Source organism: Catharus ustulatus, chromosome 5, assembly GCF_009819885.2.
Source record: "Catharus ustulatus isolate bCatUst1 chromosome 5, bCatUst1.pri.v2, whole genome shotgun sequence".
Lineage (NCBI taxonomy): Eukaryota > Metazoa > Chordata > Aves > Passeriformes > Turdidae > Catharus > Catharus ustulatus.
Window position 1 is genome coordinate 25,416,353 of NC_046225.1, and position 19,819 is coordinate 25,436,171.

At 40.5% G+C, this 19,819-nt stretch overlaps 1 protein-coding gene across 2 annotated transcripts in view; it reads left to right on the forward strand.

The window, feature by feature from the left end:
* Positions 1 to 18,487, forward strand: part of SEC24B (SEC24 homolog B, COPII coat complex component) — a 60,486-nt gene extending 41,999 nt beyond the window's left edge. For both annotated transcript variants that reach the window (XM_033060376.2, XM_033060375.2), the window contains 13 exons: positions 666 to 784; positions 1,180 to 1,235; positions 1,575 to 1,781; positions 2,140 to 2,263; positions 2,865 to 3,023; positions 3,437 to 3,610; positions 4,265 to 4,375; positions 5,591 to 5,766; positions 7,378 to 7,515; positions 8,436 to 8,540; positions 9,583 to 9,675; positions 15,253 to 15,356; positions 16,574 to 18,487. In XM_033060376.2, the coding sequence (XP_032916267.1) occupies positions 666 to 784; positions 1,180 to 1,235; positions 1,575 to 1,781; positions 2,140 to 2,263; positions 2,865 to 3,023; positions 3,437 to 3,610; positions 4,265 to 4,375; positions 5,591 to 5,766; positions 7,378 to 7,515; positions 8,436 to 8,540; positions 9,583 to 9,675; positions 15,253 to 15,356; positions 16,574 to 16,688 (1,681 nt within the window). In that variant the 3' untranslated portion in view covers positions 16,689 to 18,487. The remainder of the gene's footprint in view (positions 1 to 665; positions 785 to 1,179; positions 1,236 to 1,574; positions 1,782 to 2,139; positions 2,264 to 2,864; positions 3,024 to 3,436; positions 3,611 to 4,264; positions 4,376 to 5,590; positions 5,767 to 7,377; positions 7,516 to 8,435; positions 8,541 to 9,582; positions 9,676 to 15,252; positions 15,357 to 16,573) is intronic.
* Positions 18,488 to 19,819: the final 1,332 nt, after the last annotated feature.

Here is a 19,819-nt window from a genome sequence, read left to right on the forward strand (position 1 = left end):
ATTTTAGGATAATTCGTAAAATCCCGTGCAAAGTCCGCAGGAAAATCAGTGCATCCACTGCATTTATATACCCAGATGGTAGCAACAGTATTTTTCTCTGTTGCTCTTGGTCACTGTCACGGTTTTCACCACTTCATGATGATTTTTGTATTTTACTTGAGAAATCCCATGTAGTCTTTAATTTTGCATTGTGCCATACATTGGAGTTTGGTCCACATGAGAAATAAATGTGTTACATTGTAGAGACATTAGATTTTGGTTTAGAGCTGTAAGTGCTCTGTAATTACATTAGTAAAGGGGAGTTCTGAATTAGGAAAGAACAAAATGTACTGTTTTCTATTAAAGAACTGAGAAGGCTGCCTTCTTTTGTGTGTCAGTTTAATGTTTAAATGAACTTCTTAAGTTCTCTTGTGGAACAAAGCATCAATGTATTAGTGAATGTTACCTGTAACACTTGGTGTTATAAACTAAATCATTACCTCAGTTTTTCAGAAAATGTTGAGGAAATATTGATTGTATTCATGTTTCAGACCTGCCCTCTTACGTTCTCCCTTCATTTCTTTACACATGAACTGAGTTTCTGCTGACATCAGCAGGAACCCTGAGTATCTGTATGACTTGAGAGAGAGATTTAGGGCTTAATAGTTTATTTTTTAATGCTTCAGGCTGCCTGGAGATTCAAGAACAAGGATAGGGTTCATAACGTTTGACAGCACTGTTCAGTTTTACAACTTGCAAGAAGGTTTATCACAGCCTCAGATGCTGATTGTCTCAGATATTGATGGTAAGTAAAAAGAAAATGGAAGATGAATTTTCAAGAACCCTTTTTTTCCCAGAATAAAGATTAGAATCTCTCAACTGTTTGTTATTAGGTCAATGTTATTGAATGAGAATATTTTTTTAAAAAACAGTCTTGCACTAACTACAGAGTAGTTATGTTTAAAATGTGAAATTCAATAGATAATTTTGCTTTGACTCAGGCAAGCTTTGTACAGACTGTATTGTTCTCTCTAACACATATATCTGCATATAATTTACTTATCTGCGAGGAATATTTAGCTGTAACACACATACTAGAAAAGTAGACTGTTTCATGATGTTTGTAGCAGTGGACAATGAAATGTTTTGTTCTAGTGTTATTTTTTTCTTTGATGAATTTTTTTTCTGGTCTCTCCACAGATATTTTCCTACCTACACCAGATAGTTTACTAGTAAATCTCCATGAAAGCAAAGAGGTATGATTACTCAAAATGCATAATTAAATTTACGGTGTTAAATATTCAAAACAGATGTTCCTGTTAAACTTTTAATTCAAACTTTATCTTCATAATACGTAGTTCCAATCATAATATGTAGTTCCAATGCTAGTTTTTCATTATGGAAGTATTACATGTTGTTTTGTTGATGCATCATAGCTTTTAAAATTGCAACTTTGTTTTCCTTAGTGTGTTAAAACTGAACTTAAATATTTGGTACTGATTCTGCCACTTCAGTCATGGCAGTACAGCTTTTTAGAAACAGCAGAAAAACTCAAGCTTGCAGTCTCATAAAACACCTTTCAATCTGTTCTGCAGCTGATAAAAGATCTATTGACTGCATTACCAAATATGTTCACCAATACAAGAGAAACACACAGTGCATTGGGCCCTGCTCTTCAGGCTGCATTTAAACTGATGTCTCCAACGGGTGGTCGGATCTCTGTGTTTCAAACTCAGTTACCATCTTTGGGAGCAGGGCTTCTGCATTCCAGAGAGGATCCCAATCAAAGGTCAAGCACAAAGGTAAAAAACTTCCCTTACTACTCATTTCAAAACACTAAGGACCATGTCTTTCTGACTTGGATAGTTCTGCAGATCAATCGCTTGGTCTTCATTTATAGCAATTAACTAAATTTTTGTTATGTCTGTGTTTATGCGTTTAAGATGACTACTTTATACATGTGTGTGTGGTATTACTAGTTTTGAAGTGCATGAGCTGTCTTTGGCCTTTGGTCCATAATTTTTCTTGGCAAGCAAAAGAAACTGCAAATATTTGTGACTCAGTTACTCATGTGCTGCTGAATAGTATGTATTTAGTTCTATGAAGTCTAAAAGCATGATTGTTGTCATAACTCCTCCCTCTGTGATTTATTTACTTAAGGTGGTCCAGCATCTTGGTCCAGCAACAGACTTTTATAAGAAGTTGGCACTGGACTGCTCTGGCCAGCAGACTGCTGTGGATTTATTTCTCTTAAGTTCACAATATTCTGATCTAGCTTCTCTTGGTAAGGAGTACCTCATTCCCTGCACTGTTGTCTCTCTTCAGAAGCACAGGAATTCCTAAGTCATATAAATATTTTAGCACTTCTGTAATTGCTGCTTATGTTGCAAAGGAATTGACCTTGAAGCTGATGGAAGTAAAAAACAGAAGTATTGCATTGTTGGTATCAGACAATTTATTCTAGGATTTCAGAGTTTTAAATGTGAAGTATTCTCCTGCTCAAGAACAGGAAGAAGAAACGTGGCAAGAAATAAATGAAGTTTAATTATAGGGGTAGAACAGTTTTCATGTTTTGATAATTATCCAAGATTTGTCTCTGTACATACACCTAATTTTGCCTCTACACCATTAGATATTTCTGCAAGCACTTAAATCTTAGCTGTCAAATGTAGGATGCTTATTGAACTTGGTGTATAATTAGGTCATTATGTGTTGGGTGGTTCATTTCTATCTTCATGAGTCTGGGACAGTTCTCATTGTCTTACTGATGTGAGTGATGTTGAGAAGATGAACATAGATGCAACTTGTGGAAGTATGGACAAAATTTTTATGTCCTGATTTCATGTTAAAGTTTTACTTCTTAACTATCTTTCCTTCCTTCACAGCTTGCATGTCCAAGTATTCTGCTGGATGCATCTATTACTATCCATCTTTCCATCGCAGCCATAATCCTACTCAGGCTGAAAAGTTGCAAAAAGACCTGAAAAGATACCTTACGAGAAAGATTGGATTTGAAGCAGTTATGCGTATAAGATGCACAAAAGGTGTGTCTTAAATACTGATTCATATGGATCAGTTGGTGTAAATGTGTTAGCAATTATTTTGAATGTGCTTAGTCTTTAGCAACATTAAATTGAATATTATTTTTCTTTCTTTGAAGAGTTACCTTCTTTATGTTAAGTTAGCTTTTGGTGTTTGATTTTTTATTTTGTTTTTTAGCTGATGGTACCATCTCACTATAAGTTGATGTGTAGTGTAAGGGCATCATTCACTTTGGAGTGTTCAGAATTGAACATGAACTCTGCAGGATCATGTCTAATGATTCATGTAATTGGTTCTGCATTACAGAATTTTTACTGTTTTCTTCAACCTTTGCTTGAGGGCTGAGGTTTTAGTTATTGGTGAGAGTTTTCCATGCTATTTTAACCTCACTCTGAATTATTTAATCTACTTCTAGGTCTTTCAATACACACTTTCCATGGGAATTTTTTTGTACGATCCACTGATTTGCTTTCTCTTGCCAATATCAATCCTGATGCTGGATTTGCAGTACAAATGTCCATAGAGGAAAGCCTGACTGACACATCTTTGGTTTGTTTTCAAACAGCTCTTTTGTATACTTCCAGTAAAGGTAAATAAATTTGAATTAATTGGTCAGCAGGCTTTTTGTTTCTTTTTATGATGTAATGTTTGTAAAGTTAGTTTCACAGTCTTTTGTTCTTCTCTATAACTCTAAAAGAATCTTTTCAGAGCTAGTAAGCTAGTAAGCCTGCTTGGCTGTTCATCACATAACGGAAATCCTCATGAACACTGTTTTAATGTGAAAATTTCATCTGCCTCTGACATAGTGCTGGCTCAGCAAGACTCTTACTTAAAAGTGTGACCACTGTTACAAGCAGTAATGTTGTAGGCACTTTGTCCAAGTACACAAACCTGTGATGGATTGTAACAAGCTGCAGTTACTGCACTGGGGGAGCAAAAAGAATAGCAACTAAATTGTATGATAGAAGATGCCACAGAATTTTGGGATGGATATCAATGTACTTCATTTGTAGGATCAAGACACTTACTGTGGATGTTGCTAGTTCGTGTTATCAATTTGTGCTGCTTTAGAGTAGAATTTGAACAGGTTGAGACAGGAGTGGGAGACAGTGTTGCAGCAATTTCTTGACTGGTATGTTTTCTAGAATGGGTGCATCTTAGATGGGAGGCGATACTGTAATTACTGAATTTGTTTACTTCTACCAGAAGAGAATGTATAATGATTTCCACTAATTTCTCTTAGGTGAACGTCGAATTCGGGTGCACACACTTTGCTTGCCTGTAGTGAGTTCCCTGTCTGATGTATATGCAGGAGCAGACGTACAAGCAATTGTGTGCCTCTTAGCAAACATGGGTGAGTACAGACCAGGAAGATTCACATGGTTTTTTGCATGTTCCTCATTTTGCCAACTGTTTAAATAAGTAGTGAACAAAGCCTGGATATTGTTAAAAAAGGTTGAAGTGCAGCACGCTAAAGCCTGTGAGTGCAAAAGATGACAAAACCAAATTTACACTGAAGCTATGAACTGGAATACTCCTTGTTCTGAATCTTAGTTGACTTTAGTCTTTTAAAAAGGAGCCTTCTTGGGTTTTTTCTGGGGGTTAGTAAAGGACAAAGAATCATAACACAGTTGGATCAAAACTCTCATTTTTGTATCATCTTTATCATTGTTGTTCACTCAGCATTCTAAGATTACTTAAGAAACGGTGATTTATTTTAGTGAATTGTTGGAGACTAAAAGGGAATTTCTGACAACAGTGTCTGAGATACTGGTTTTCTATTCTTCTGTTGTTGCAGGGTTGAGGTTTCTTACTTTTCCCTTAATTGTGGGTCATAAGTAGCTGTTTCATAGACTGATCTCTCCTGTTAAATGTGTATCACTATGCAGCATTTTAGCATGTGCTGTATTGTATATTAATACTGAAATCAGTTAGAAGTAGTAAATTGTAATTCTGTATTTTGGGATGTAATTGTCTTTTGGGATTGAAACTAGATGATCTTTTAAGGTCCCTTCCAATGCAAACCATTCTGTGCTCTCCTCTTAAATGCACATTCAGTCCAGCAGGTGGCTTCCTCCAACCAAAGGACTGGCAACCCTTGCTCAGCAGAGAAAGATGAAGCTGCATTTACACTAATCACAATTATGCCACTGAAGTAATGGAAGAAATTTCTTGTGGGAGGTGTGAAAAAAAAATCAAAATTAATTGCTGCAAATTTTATCTTGGAGGTTGGGCAACAGCATTTCAACAATAGTTAAGTTGTTTCTATAAGGTTTAAATTTATATTTAGACTTCACAATGTATGGCTGCTTTAAAAATTTATTTTAATTCTCAAGAGTACAAACCACAGAGCTGAAATTAGCTGCCCTATATTTTTAAGCATTGTAAAAGTGAGTTTCTGTGTGGACCATCTTTAATTTACTCCTAAAAAAAATTAGAATATAGATGTGATTTGGGAGATTTTTTTAGTCTTGAAACATAAACCAAATGCGAGAGTAAAATTTTAAAAATTTAAGGGAATGAGTGAAGTACTAGATGTCTAGTAACTTCTTCCTTCCTAATTCCCCAGCTGTGGATCGCTCTGTTTCATCCAGCCTTGCAGATGCAAGAGATGCCTTAGTCAATGCCGTGGTGGACTCTTTGGCAGCATACATGTCAACTGCCTCAAATCTGCAGCAGTCCATGCTGATAGCACCGAACTCCCTCAAGCTATTCCCACTCTATATTTTGGCTCTTCTGAAACAGGTATGTATGATCTAGTGGATTACTGTTTGTTGTTTAGGTGATTGTTCCGTTTGAGGAATTCTTCAGTTCTAGGTCAAGCAATGTCTGCAGCTCTCTAAAATTATGGAAATTGGATTACTGTCTTTATGCTGACTGGACTTCATTGTAGAAGATGACTGTAGTAGCTTATTTTAATTTGTTAATGTCTGAACATTACTTTACTTGATTTTTAATTTCTTACGTTTTGTCTTATACTGCTTTACAATGAAAATAAATATATAATTTGCAATTAGCATTTCTCAGATTTTTGCGGCTAATTAATATAGCCCATAAAAGTTGCTGGAAACTGCTTATTAATACTTCTTTGTTTTTATGTTATGAAGGAAAAAGCAAGTATTTTCCAATGTATATTTTATATATATATTCCAATCCATACTTTAAAGTTCCAATAAGAAAAATTAGTTTCTATGGAGATATGATGAAATTTTTTAATAGAAACTCAAGTCACATAGTTGAAAGTTCACATAGAAGTAGTTACTACTCTTTTGTTTATTATTCTTTTAATTATATCTTTGTTTGGATTACTGAACATCATACTTAAAAAGAGAGAGCTTCCTGCAGGGTTTTGTTATGAATAAATCTCATTGCATAAAGGTTTTAATGTCTGACAGTTCTTGGTTGTGTTATGATGGACAAATCTTTATACAAAACCTGTAAGAGATTTAAGCATAATAATTTATTTTCTTTGGCTTAGTGATTACTTCAGTCTGTAATGTAGTGATTATGATTTTTTGATGTTTGCATAACAAATGCAGTTAATGGCAGGGAAAAAGCAGACTGTTTATTATCAAGATCTGTGTAAAAGACAGAAGTAAGAGTGGCTAGGAAAAGTTGTTTAGGTTTGGTTTTTTTATTATCTTTATTAACAAGAATAAAACCTAGGATACAGAGAAACCAAAATCAAAATGCTTGTGGCAGCCGAGAAGGAGTGATGTCATTAGCTTTGTTTTTGAAGTGAATATTAACTTTGATTATAGGAGTGTTCTCCACTGAGTTAGAATATGATGTCTACTTCTTTGTGTTGCTTCTCACAGCAGTTGTGTACTGGTTTCTTCTAAAGGAGATCTGAAAAATTCAGTAGGAGAGAGTTAAAAAACAAATTTTATCCTATGAGAGTCTAGTTTCACCTATAAAACATGAAAGTGTTTCCCTTCCAAAGCTTTTCTTTCACATTGAATTCTTACTGCTATAAATTCAGAGTTAGTCTTGTCCACATATGTACCTTGCCTGAACTCTGCTTGTCTTATATCTTTCCTGTGTTAGATTGCATTGGTGCATTTCACAGACCAGTGTCACTTATCAAGAATAAAAATGAGAAATGCCGGACCAGTTGCATGTAAATTTTAGACAAACTGAGGGAGAAATTTATTCTCCTTCATCAGTAAGGAGGGACTGGATTATGTTTTAAACATATTGTTCAAGCTGTATGATTAAGATTCTACCAATAAGATACATTTCTTTATAAAAGCTTTGCCACCTTTGCTTGACACTTTGAAAATGTGAATTTTGAAATGCACTCTTACATGTGACATAAAATACAGGATTTGTTTGAGTAGTAATGTTCTCTTGCAGAAAGCCTTCAGAACAGGCACAAGTACACGCTTGGATGATCGTGTCTATGCAATGTGCCAGATGAAGAGCCAGCCTCTTGTTCATTTGATGAAGATGATACATCCCAACTTGTACAGAATAGACAGACTGACTGATGAGGTAATGCATGAAGCCTGGTTAGAGCATTTTCTAGTTTTAATGACCCATTAAATTTGGTGTTGTGCTGCAGTTATTTTATGTTGTTACTGTAATACAAATGGAACATTTCCCCTAAGTTATAAAAAATCAAGAAAAAAATTATTTTCAAGTCTTGAGTTGCAAGTACCGTAGTGTGGTATGAGCAGAACTGTGATTTTACTTCATCTTGTTTCAATGACTGTAATTCCAGTAATTAGTAATTAATTCCATATTTTTTTGTTATACAAAGAAAGTAAAGAAAATTGTATGTATTGGAAACATCTTCAGTGTGTTTTTATTATTTACAGCTGTCTGTAGTAAATGGGTGTAATAGATCTGATAATTGATTCAAGGTTTTATATACAGAAATCAGATGCAGTTGCAATAACAGCCTTCAGTGCAAACAGCCAGATTCTTTAATCAGATCGGTCATAGGGCTCTGGAGAAACCCAAGGATCACTTCAGGCAGGTTGTTAAATCAGGGGACTTCCTGTTAATTGAATGCAATAATATACTGAACCCTTCCTTGTAGGCAGTAGAATTTGATGGTTTTCTGCTCTTGCAACCTTTCTAGTGAAATTGAATGCAATGGAAAAAAGTTTGTAGAAAACTTCAGTGTCAACGGTAGTAATTCTTTTGAAATTTCTACATCTGTAGCATCAGAAATATTACATGAGCAACTTAAATTGACTTTAATTATTATGTTTTAGGTATTAAAGTAGCCTTTAGAATAAGTAACATTCTAGAACTGTTTGACATACATAATCATTCTAGGCTTAACATAGTATTTTGTTATATGAGAATCCTCAAAATTTCACTACAGATTGTCAGTGTTTTTCCTGTTTTGTTTTACCTTTAAAGGTAAAATTCTAGTGTTACTGAGTATTGATTTTTCATTACAGAGTACAATACATGTAAATGACAGAGTTGTTCCTCAACCACCCCTTCAGAAGTTGTCTGCAGAGAAGTTGACAAGAGAAGGAGCTTTTCTTATGGATTGTGGTTCAGTAAGTTAAAATTTTACACATTCCCTTTTTTTAAATTTTCTAAAGGGAAAAAAACCCCCAAAAACAAAAGCAGTGCCTGCTGTGTTATTGAAACCAGTCAGCTCTCAGCAATAACAGTGTTGTGAATCAGCATTCCAGGTAACCTTACAGTAATCTTCATTCCAGTGTAAGCTTTCATATATTGATCTTTGAGGCTATGGAGGTTGATTTTTTTTCATGCAAGACTGGTCAAAATATAGCAAGAGTTCACATCAAGGTGTTTTTTATAGAATTAGTGTATTTTCATTTCTCAGAATTTCTTCTAATGTGTATTAAATTTCATACACTAGAGGATTTAACAAAATACTTGATGCAGGAACATTCTCAGTTACGCACCAAGAGTGAGTTTATGATTTGTGGCCTGTGTTACGTAAGAGTTGAAAGTGAGAGGGAATTGAAGAGTGAACAAAATCTGTAGATATAGTTTAATGTATTTGTAGAAATTGCACTGAAACACACTCAATAGGATAAACCATTATGCTACTCCAATGGCAGTCTAAAAGGTACTTTTAAGTATGAATCACTTCAAGGCTGAGTTGGAATGTAAAACTAACTTGTCTCCAGACCTCTGAAATGGTTACTACAATATGCTTTTGATAATTGATTTACTAAAACTTGTTTAGATTGGGAAGCCAGTGTGCAGTAACCAACAGAGTGGTGTGACTTCAAATAATTTGAGGCATTTCATTTAAGGAGGTAACATGGAAAGTTACTGCATTAACTGTTCTATTATAAATATGTCCTGCAACCTCATTCTTTCAGTATTTGAATTCTACCTATGGGGTTTTTTTCAATGTTTGATGACCTTACTCTAAGTGTTGCCTATGTATTACACACTTACTTATGAATATAGACATGTATGCATGCATTGCAACTGGAACACTCAGGTGGTTCATTTGTATGGAAGTTACAATTTTGGTATTATTCCTATTGCATCACCACTTGCCTGTTTCGCTAATATGTATGCAGGGCCTTTTCTAAAACTGATTCTGACATCTTACAGATTTTTTACCTTTGGATTGGAAAAAACTGTGATAACAACTTCATAAAAGATGTTCTTGGATACCCAAACTATGCATCAGTGCCACAGAAAATGGTAGGCATTTTAATGAGTTGAGCTGTATACTGCTTACACTTAGAATGTGCATTTAATCTATTTATTTCTGCATTTTCAGTTTTTAATGACAGTAATTTCGCGATTATAAGCCGCATTTCCGGAGTGTCAGCAACGTTTAGGTCCTCGTCCATATATAAGTCGCAACGGATTATTAGCCGCACTTTAGTTCGTAGCGAGGATCCATGTGCAACTTTCACAAATTTGCCAATTAGTAACAGAATCACAGCATAGCGATGTTTACTGGCTCAGGTCGGGGCCAGGCAGGCTCGACCCGTTCATGGTTGCCGATGGGACCGGGGGGCCCAGCTCGGTGCCACAGCTCGGCAGGGCCACTCGGGGCCGGCCGGGCGGTGCTGTTGCCACAGCCCCCCCTCGCCGCCTGCACCGCCGCCGCCATGTTTGCTCGCCCTGGCCCGGCTCTGCAGGGCTCCCCCATGTGCCGCCAGGCTGCCCCGCGCTGCTGACCCTGGTTCTGCTAGATTCCCCTGCGCTGCCAGGCTTCCAGCTTCTGCCGTGCCCCCCCATGCCACTGGGCTCCCCCACACTGCTAGCCCCGGTTCTGCTGGGCTCCCTCGCACTGGCAGCCCCGGTTCTGCTGTGCTCCCCCGCACCACCGGGCTCTCCTGTGCTGCTAGCCCTGGTTCTGCTGGGCTCCCCAACACTGCCAGCCCCGGTTCTGCTGGGCTTCCCTGCGTTGCCGGGCTCCCCCACGCTGCTAGCCCCGGTTCTGCTGGGCTCCCCCGCGCCACTGGGCTCCCCTGTGCTGCTGGCTCGGGCTCTGCCGCCCACCCCCCACACCGCTGGCCCTTCCTCTGCCAAGCTTTCCCACCTCTGCTGGGGCTGGCTGGGCTCCAGCTTGGCTTGGGGCTGCTGCGGGCTCTCACTTCTGGGTTGACAACTTTTAGAATATTGTTCATATATTAGCCACTCCAGATTACAGGCCGCACTTCCGGGTACAGACCAAAACTTTAGTCAAAATGGTGTGGCTTGTAATCATGAAATTACTGTACAGTAATTTCACACATATCAGGCCCACCCTTTTAACTAAAATTTTGGTCCGAACCCAGAAGTGCACCTTATACTCTGGAGCGCCTTATATGTGGACAAAGTTTGGAAATGTGCCAACCCAGAAGTGCGAGCTGCGAGCCGAATCGCGCGGGGCCACGGGGCTTGGTGGGGAGGGGGAGGCACGGCTCACATGGGTCTGCAGGGCTCAGCGGGGCTCAGCTCGTGTCCTGGTTTGGAGGACAGGTGTCTGCTAAGAAAGGCAGGAACCTCTCTTTGAAATGGAGGATGTAAACCCCCTCCCTCCAAATTATTAGAATTTTGAAATTAAGGGGCTCTCAGGCAAAGATATGGGAATTAGGAATAACAGTTCTTTACTAGGAAAATTAAGATAGAAATACAGAACTACAAAGATACAAAACCCAAATCCTGACCAAGTGTCTTGGGTTACAATACAGGATGTGATCAAAGTTTCTATTCTATCACTGTCTGTTGTGACTAGGTGGGACAGTGATTTTTGTGATACTCTGCTAATGGGCCATCCATTGAAACCAGTAGTAGGGCTTTGTTCTTTATCTTTGCACCCCCCATCCTTCCACCAGGCAGTTATCTTCTGCTAATGGCCCATTGAGTCCCACTGTGTGACTGATAAAATTACTTTATCCCATTGAGAGTTGCTCCAACCAGTGGGGAGAGCCAAACCTTTCTTACCTAGATAAAAACTGAAATTCTGGGACACCAAGTCACCCTTTCTCCACTGGACTCTAGAAAAAAACGAGATTTCTCCACATCACTACTAGACCTCTGGAAGGAAACTGCACCTTCTACAAGACCACTGCTTCAACTAAATCACATCTGTCACTGCAGGAAGACTGCAGCCACCATTTAATGGGACTGCTACCAAAACCCTACCTGATGGGGTGTGAGGCTGTACTCTGACTTTGTCAGGGTTTGGAGTTTGTTTCTTTGTAGTACTGTATTTCTATTTTCATTTCCCTAGAAAAGAACTGTTATTCCTAATTCCCATATTTTTGCCTGAAAGCCCCTTCATTTCAAAATTCTAATAATTTGGAGGGAGAGGGTTTACATTCTCCATTTCAAAGAGAGGCTCCTACCTTTCTTGGCAGACACCTGTCCTCCAAACTAGGACACAAAGTCAGAGTACAACCTGACACTCCATCAGGGTGACACCCGTCAGTCAGGGTGTTGGTAGCAGTCCCATTAAATGGTGGCTACAGTCCTCCTGCAATGACAGATGTGGTTCAGTTGAAGCATTGGTCTTGTGGAAGGATGCAGCCTCCCTCCAGGTCCAGCGATGATATGGAAAAAAAGTCTAGTTTTCCTCTGGAGTCCAGGGAAAAGAGGGCGACTTGGTGTCCCAGAATTTCAGTTTTTATCTAGGTAGGAAAGGCTGGACTCTCCCCTCTGGTTGGAGCAACTCTCAATGGGATGAAGTAATTTTATCAGTCACACAATGGGACTCAATGGGCCATTAGCAGAAGATAACTGCCTGGTGGACGGATGGGGGGTGCAAAGATAAAGAACAAAGCCCTACTGGTCTCAGTGGATGGCGCATTAGCAGAGTGTCTCCCACAGAGATAAGGATCACTGCCCCATCTGGTCACAACAGATGGTGACAGAATAGATACTTTGATCACATCCTGTATTGTAACCCAAGACAGCAGGGCTACCGTGATTGTTACTAATTGGTTACTTTGTTGCACGTGGATGCTCGCTGGGGAAAAAAAAAAATAAAAGTGCGCCTTATAGTCTGGTGCACCTTATATATGGGCCAACTTCGGAAATTTGCCGACACCTGAAAGTGCACCTTATAATCCAGTACGCCTTATACTCGTGAAATTACTATATGTAACTATATGTAACCAACTAGGTTGGTTTTTTCCCTCGTTCAGTACCTTCTAACCTCTTGTCAGCTTCATAGGAGTCAGATAGAAGTTGAAAGATGCTTTCAAGGAAAGAATGTAAACATCTAAATTCCATCATTCGTGAAATGCCAAACAGTTGCTATATAACATAACTGCTTTTATTAGTTTAATGGAGATACATGTGCATTCACAAGAAAAGGAAGTCATTTCACAGAATGACTACAAAAATTATCAATTCAGATGTGTTAATCATTAACTTGCTGTAAGATACCAAATCTGTGGTATGACACAATAGGCCTGTAAGTACAGTAATTTCATGACTATAAGGTGTACCTTTTTGACTAAAATTTTGGTCCGAACCCGGAAGTGCGCCTTATAGTCTGGTGCACCTTATATAATGTACAAAGTTGTGGATTTGCCAACCTGGAAGTATGAACCACAAGCTGAGCCGGGACCCACAGGAACTGTGGCCGCGCGGGGGGAGCTGGGAACTGTGGGAGCCGCGGCTGCCAGGCGAGGGAAACCGGGAACTGGCGTGGCCACCGGGGAGGGGGTCGCCGCGACACGGTGTGGCTGCCGGCTGGGGGGGATGCTGTGCAGCCGCCAACGGGGGAGAAGCGGGGAGAAGCTGTGCGACCACTGGCCAGAGGGACGCAGGGAGAAGCGGCATGGCCGCCAACCAGGGAGAAGCAGGGAGAGGGGGCATGCCAGCCGCCGGCCGGGGAGAAGCAGGGAAGGAGGGAGCTGCGACCGCCGGCTCCGGACCGACGCTAACCGTGCGGGGACGGAGGAAGCCACCGGCTCCAGCCTGGCGCGAATTGCACGGGGAGGGAGGGAACCACTGCCGCTGGCTCTGGCCCAGTGCGAGCCGCGCGGGGAGGGACGGAGGGAGTCACCGCCACCAGCCTGGGCCACACGGGGAAGGAGGGAGCCGCTGCCGCTGGCCTGGCGTGAGCTGCGTGGGGAGCGAGGGAGGGAGCTGCCGGCTCCGGTCCGGCACTGACCACATTGGGAAGGAGGGAGCCGCCAGCTCCAGCCCAGCGTGAGCCGCGCGGGGAGGGACGGAGGGAGCCACCGCCGCCAGCTGCAGCCCAGCACGAGCCACGCGGGGAGGGACAGAGGGAGCCGCCGGCCCGACACGAGCCGCGGCCACCCCAAGCCAACCCGGACCACTGCGATCCGCAGCCACCCTGAGCTGCGCCTCGCCAGCCGGCACCATGGGCAGGCGAGAGTGCCAAGGCCCCCGGCACGGGGAGGGCACCTAGGGCTGCATTTAAAGGCTATGCCAATCTGTGAAAAATGTTTGCAAATTGAGCACCTGCCAGTAAACCCTTTGATTGGGCGATTTCGTTACTATTTCGTTACTTTGTTGCACGTGGCACAGCTCCTCGCTGCAAAGAAAAAAGAGCGCCTTATAGTCCGGTACGCCTTATATAATGTACAAAGTTGCAAAATTTGCCAACTCCTGGAGGTACGCCTTATAATCCGGTGCGCCTTGTGGTCGTGAAATTACTGTAATGGTAAAAGTAATGTTTTACTCAGCTTCCAAGCCTTGACTCAATGTCAAAAGAGAAACTTTCAGCTATTAGAACATCAGAAACCCTTGGATGTGTGTTTTGGTGGAGGGGTTTTTATGTTATAACCTGTACGTATAGTCTGCTGCGTGAAACATAGCAGCAGTAATTCCATAGTATCAACAACTGACAGATAAGGATGGAACCTTTTAAAATAGTCTAGGAAAGTTCAGAATCAAATGGTTATATCCAAATAGTACCAAAAAATGTTAGCATAGAAACACATAGGTAGAAATTTTCTGCTTACAGTTGCATAGTATCAAGCAGGAAAATGACAAGAACAGGTTAAAAGTGGTAAGCTATAAGACTATTATAAAACTGGATTGCTTGTTCAGAATTTTGTATTTTGCATGTATTAGTAATTTAGAACTGTCCACTATGGCCAGCTGGTAGTATTAGTTAATAGAGTTTCCAGGAAGAACTTAGATAAAGGAAGGATAATGACTTTTTTCTAATGGTTACATAGCATCTATTATAATGAAAATGAGACAAAAACTTACATAAAGTTATCTTTGCTTTTAAATTAAGCCCTCATTCTACAAAGGTAGCAGTGGAACAACTTTAACTGAAATAAATTCCTTTATGTTATGTTAATTGTCTTAAAGCGTCATATTGGCTGAAGAGGTGATGTATTTAGCTCAGTGACTTGCTCAACTCTTTTTAAGTCTATTTTTTTCAGCTTATTCCCTAACCAAATAGTCCAGTAGCACCTTTCCATTGACATTTACATAAAATTCAGATTTTATTTCTTGTTTCTTCTTTGATGCAAAGTGCAACAGGTAGAGACTTGATTGACAGAAAATGATACAGGCAAGAAGACTGCAAAAGCAAAATTTTGAACATTACTGTCTAAAATCTTTTGCACTTAAAACACAGTTGAAGTTAAATTGTACTCCTTCCTAGATAGCAGTACACCACAGATATTATGAAATGTTCCTAAGCTGAAGAAAAGTGCCTCTGCATGTAAATCCACAGTTGGTAATTTCTTAACAGAAACCGTGGCTTGAGTTAAGTTATGACTTTCAGGATCAGTTTTTTAAAATAGATTCAATAGTAAAAAGTGATGGTTTCTTTCAATTACCTTCAACCAGACACAGCTTCCTGAGGTGGATGCACCTTCTTCAGAAAGGACACGATCTTTTATATCTTGGCTTAGAGATAGCAGACCTTTAAGTCCAGTTCTTCAAATAATAAAGTAAGTATTTATGTTATGGTATTGAGTTGTTACTCACAACTTGTATTTACAATTTCTAATTAAGATTGATGAAAAGTGAGTATATCTGTCTTGGAAGAAACTGAATAACATCACCTTCCCAGCTGACACAGTGCTGTTTATAAAACTTTCTAGTGACAATCGTTATCTTTGACTCTAGCGCAAATTCAGTTGCTCAAAGTTTTATTGGTAGGAATTAGTTGTATATTATATTAGAAGTACACTAAATAACAGTGGATGTCCTTATGATCAATGGTGTTAACCAGTTAGTTGCTGGTATAGCTTTTATAATTTCATTATATGTATATAAAAAAGAATCAAGTGAAGTTAGTAATCTGTAGGTGGTTTAATAATTGTGTGTATTTGTTACTGAGATCTACAGGACAGCAGCTGATCTGTGATAGATGAGCCAAGTTCTGAAGCCTTTTCAAGCTATGGCTTGCTTAAGGAGGTTTAAATTCCATAAAATTATTATACTTGAGATTACATTTCACTTGTGGAGTACTTGTTTTACTGAGTTTGGTGGGAGATGACTTTGTAGAGAGTATGATGACTTGCTCAGAGAAGTCTTACTGAAATACAGGATTGAAGGTCTTGAGTTGTTGACATTGTGGCTGCTGCTTGAGTTGCAAGCATTTCTGTAAAAAATAATAAGTAGTATAATAAGACCATAACAAGTAGGAAAGCTTTGCTGCATGCTGCACAACACCAGAACAGAGGACTGAGTCCTAGCAAATATTTATGGGGGCATTAATTTTGGATACTAGGTCTTTGGCATGTTTACCTTTTCTATTCTGTTACCAAGTAAGAAAGCCTGGGGAGGGGATTGAGATTGAGATGGCATGTAAGCACAGATGTAATTTTTGCAATTTTTTATTGCCACCAGCATATTTGTTAGCTTCTAAAACAAAAGAATTTTTACATTTCCTTTTTTGTGTTTCTGCAAGATATTTGAAGTGCTGTATTTCTCCCACTTTTCTACCATTTTATATACTTTAAAAGATACTGTTGTTTGATAGTGTATTGCAAATATCAAATTTTTTTCTAGACTTTGGATTATTTCTAAGTGTAATGTCTTTGGACTGAATTTGTATTCCAAATGACAGTAACCAATTTATTAGAACTTATCCCTCTGTATTTGCAGTGGATTTTTTTGCTTAAAGTTTGATTTTGCTCAATACTTTCCCTTCTTCTTTCAGAGATGAGAACCCTGCCAAAACAGATTTTTTTCAGCATTTAATCGAGGATCGGACAGAAGCAGCTTTCTCTTATTATGAATTCCTACTTAATATTCAACAGCAGATTTGTAAGTGACCAAGGAATAGGTAGAAGAAAGTCTGGCTTCAGACAGAAGCATGGGCCAAGAAAAGCATATGGGAAGTTACGGAAGTGAATACTTATTCTTCACAATATACAGTGACCAGCACTGTTCTGGATGCTTTACAGCTAACGGAGTATACATTTCCAAAAGAATTTTGCAGATTTCCTTCAGTCTAAAAGTGCTGCGAGTGATGAAGCTGTTTCACTACTAAACTTTAAAATTGGTTTGTACACTTTTCCAGTTGTGCAGCAGTATGGTGCTCTGTTTATTGCAAGCTGGTAAATTTATGTAGCTATGTGGGATGATATTTCTTAACAAAATGTACAATTAGGCAAAGCCTTTTTTCTTACATTTGTTATAGTAGCCCTTCCAGATCCAGATCCTTAACAGAGATGTCAAAGGGCAGTGATGTTGGTTGTTTATATGAATTTCTTTTTAAAAGGAATGGTTCATATTTACTAAAGACTTCAGCAAATTCCCTGTGAAAGTTGTAGAATTTCAGTAAAGTAAATCAATTGTAGAAATAAAATATATAATGTACATAGGTATTACATTTGTAAAGAAAATGTAAAAAATGTAACTAAAAAAACAATACCTAGAAATATCTAGCTCATTGTGCAGAATTGAGTGCTTGATGATGATGAATTGTTTTGTCCCAGGCTAGACAATGAAGTTGACTATTAAAACACGATTTTAAAAGTATCAATGTAGAAGGAATACAGCTGCTGCTTCTGTTAATTTTAGGTGAATTTATTTATGATTGGCTTACTAATGAAAATATTTTGCTTTATCATGTGGTTTTATATTTATGCAACTATAATTATTTTCCAGCTAAGCTCTTACCCAGCTGAATATTGAAGAAAACATGTTTACCACTTTATTTCACAGACCTGTGGAAGGGAGGAGGAAACACCACATAATCTGAAATGAGTTTTGATACAGAGTTCCTAAACCCCTTCTTATGTATTAACCTAAAGAAGGCATATCTGTTAACCTTGTTTTGCATTTTGTAACTACTGTAGTCTTGGTCCAGATTTCTGTAACTTCTATTGTCTGCCATTTAGAGTGAGCGTGGGTAATCACTCACACTTGAAGATTTGAATTCTGCTTTGATCTAAAGAAAAACAAGGGATGTAAAAATTAATTACATTACATCAGTGAAAGTAAAGGCTTTAAAATGACAATTCAAAATGTAATCACATTTGCATATTTCTGAAACTTAGTTCTTGCTAATGTTTTGGTAACTCGAGGGTTTGGGCTTTTTGATTTATGACAGATTTTTCAGTTTGGTTAAGTTGGGATGGTTTTCTTTGGTTTTTTTTTTTTTTTAGAGACACATTAGAATTAATTAATAAAGCACAATCACTCATACTTAGTTTCCTGAACTTTGTTTATCTGTTTGGTTTAATAAAATGTGACTACAATGGAATAATTAGGTACAAAAAAGTAAATTATAATTAGTATGATTACATTTTCATTTAATGTAGCCTTGAAAATGCTAACATTGTATTTTAACTGCTATAGCCCCTGAATCAAATAGTCAAGGAGAAAATGTACTAGCTATGGTTTGCAAATGCTTTAAAAACTACAACAGTTAAATTGCGCAAGTAGTGTTACTCTGCATGTTAGCACAAACTCATTGTTTGGAGAAGATATGTTAATTTTGTGTGTTGTCCTTAACTAAATGTGTTTAAGTTACCCAAAGAATTACATAAGAGAAACTTTCCACTTAGTAAATTAATTTATCATGTAATAAACATCTGAGGCAATGCTGAATGTTGTCCCGAAATCAGACCTTCAGGACTTCAGTGCTTGTTTGTAAAGTAATATGCATTGGGTGAAAGCTAAGTGCTGCTGAAGAGTGTGGCATGTTAAAAATCATTTGTATTTGCGAAGATGAGAAGAGCATCTTAATATTTCAAATGTTCCATGAAAATGCTTCTGATTTGTTTGATATTGATATCTGGGAACATGTTTACACTATGATTAATTGCAACATATTCTGTAAAATCATTTCTTAAAGCTTTATTCTTCTAGTATAGTTTTTGTATATAAAAATTATGAAAAGTACAGTAATTTCACGACTATAAGGCACACCCTTTTGACTAAAATTTTCCCTGGAACCCGGAAGTGCGCCTTATAGTCCGGTGCGCCTTATCTGATGGACAAAGTTCAAAAAAATTGCCTACCCGGAAGTGCGAGCTGCGAGCCACCGGGGGAGCCAGCAGGGCCATGGCTGCCAGGTGGAGGTGGGGCGGAGCAGGGGCGGGCATGCCCCGGCCCTGTGCAGGTGGAGCCGCCCCTCCAGAGGCACGCCCGGGCCCTGTGCAGGCGGAGCCGCCCCTACACAGGCACGCCCCAGCTCCGTGCAGGCAGAGCCGTCCCTCCAGAGGCACACCCCGGCCCCGTGCAGGCGGGACGGCCCCTCTAGAAGCACCCCCCGGCCCCGTGCAGGCGAAGCCGCCCGTCCAGAGGCACCCCCCGGCCCCGTGCAGGCGGAGCCGCCCCTCCACAGGCACCTCCTGGCCCCGTGGAGGCGGCACGGCCCCTACAGAGGCACACCCGGGCCTCGTGGAGGCAGAGGTGCCCCTCCACAGGCACCCTCCAGCCCCGTGGAGGCGGAGCCGCCCCCTCCACAGGCACCCATCGGCCCCGTGGAGGCGGAGCCGCCCCTCCACAGGCACCCACCGGCCCCGTGGAGGCGGAGCCGTCCCTCCAGAGGCACGCCCCGGCCCCCGTGCAGGTGGAGCCGCCCCTACACAGGCACCCCCCGGCCCCCGTGCAGGCGGAGCCGCCCCTCCACAGGCACCCCCTGGCCCCGTGGAGGCGGCATGGCCCCTACAGAGGCACCCACCGGCCCCGTGCAGGCAGCACGGAGGGGCGGCGGCCATAGCCCGGCTCCGGCAGGAGGCAGCACGGAGGGGTGGCGGCCATAGCCCAGCCCCGGAGAGGCAGCACGGAGGGGCGGCGGCCATAGCCCGGCCCCGGAGAGGCAGCACGGAGGGGTGGCGGCCATGCCCCGGCCCTGCCGGATGCAGGCGGGCCTGGGGCCCTGCGGCACCGCCCCTGCCAGGTACAGGCGGGCCCGGGGGCCAATGACTGCCGGGTTGAGGCGGGGCCTCGG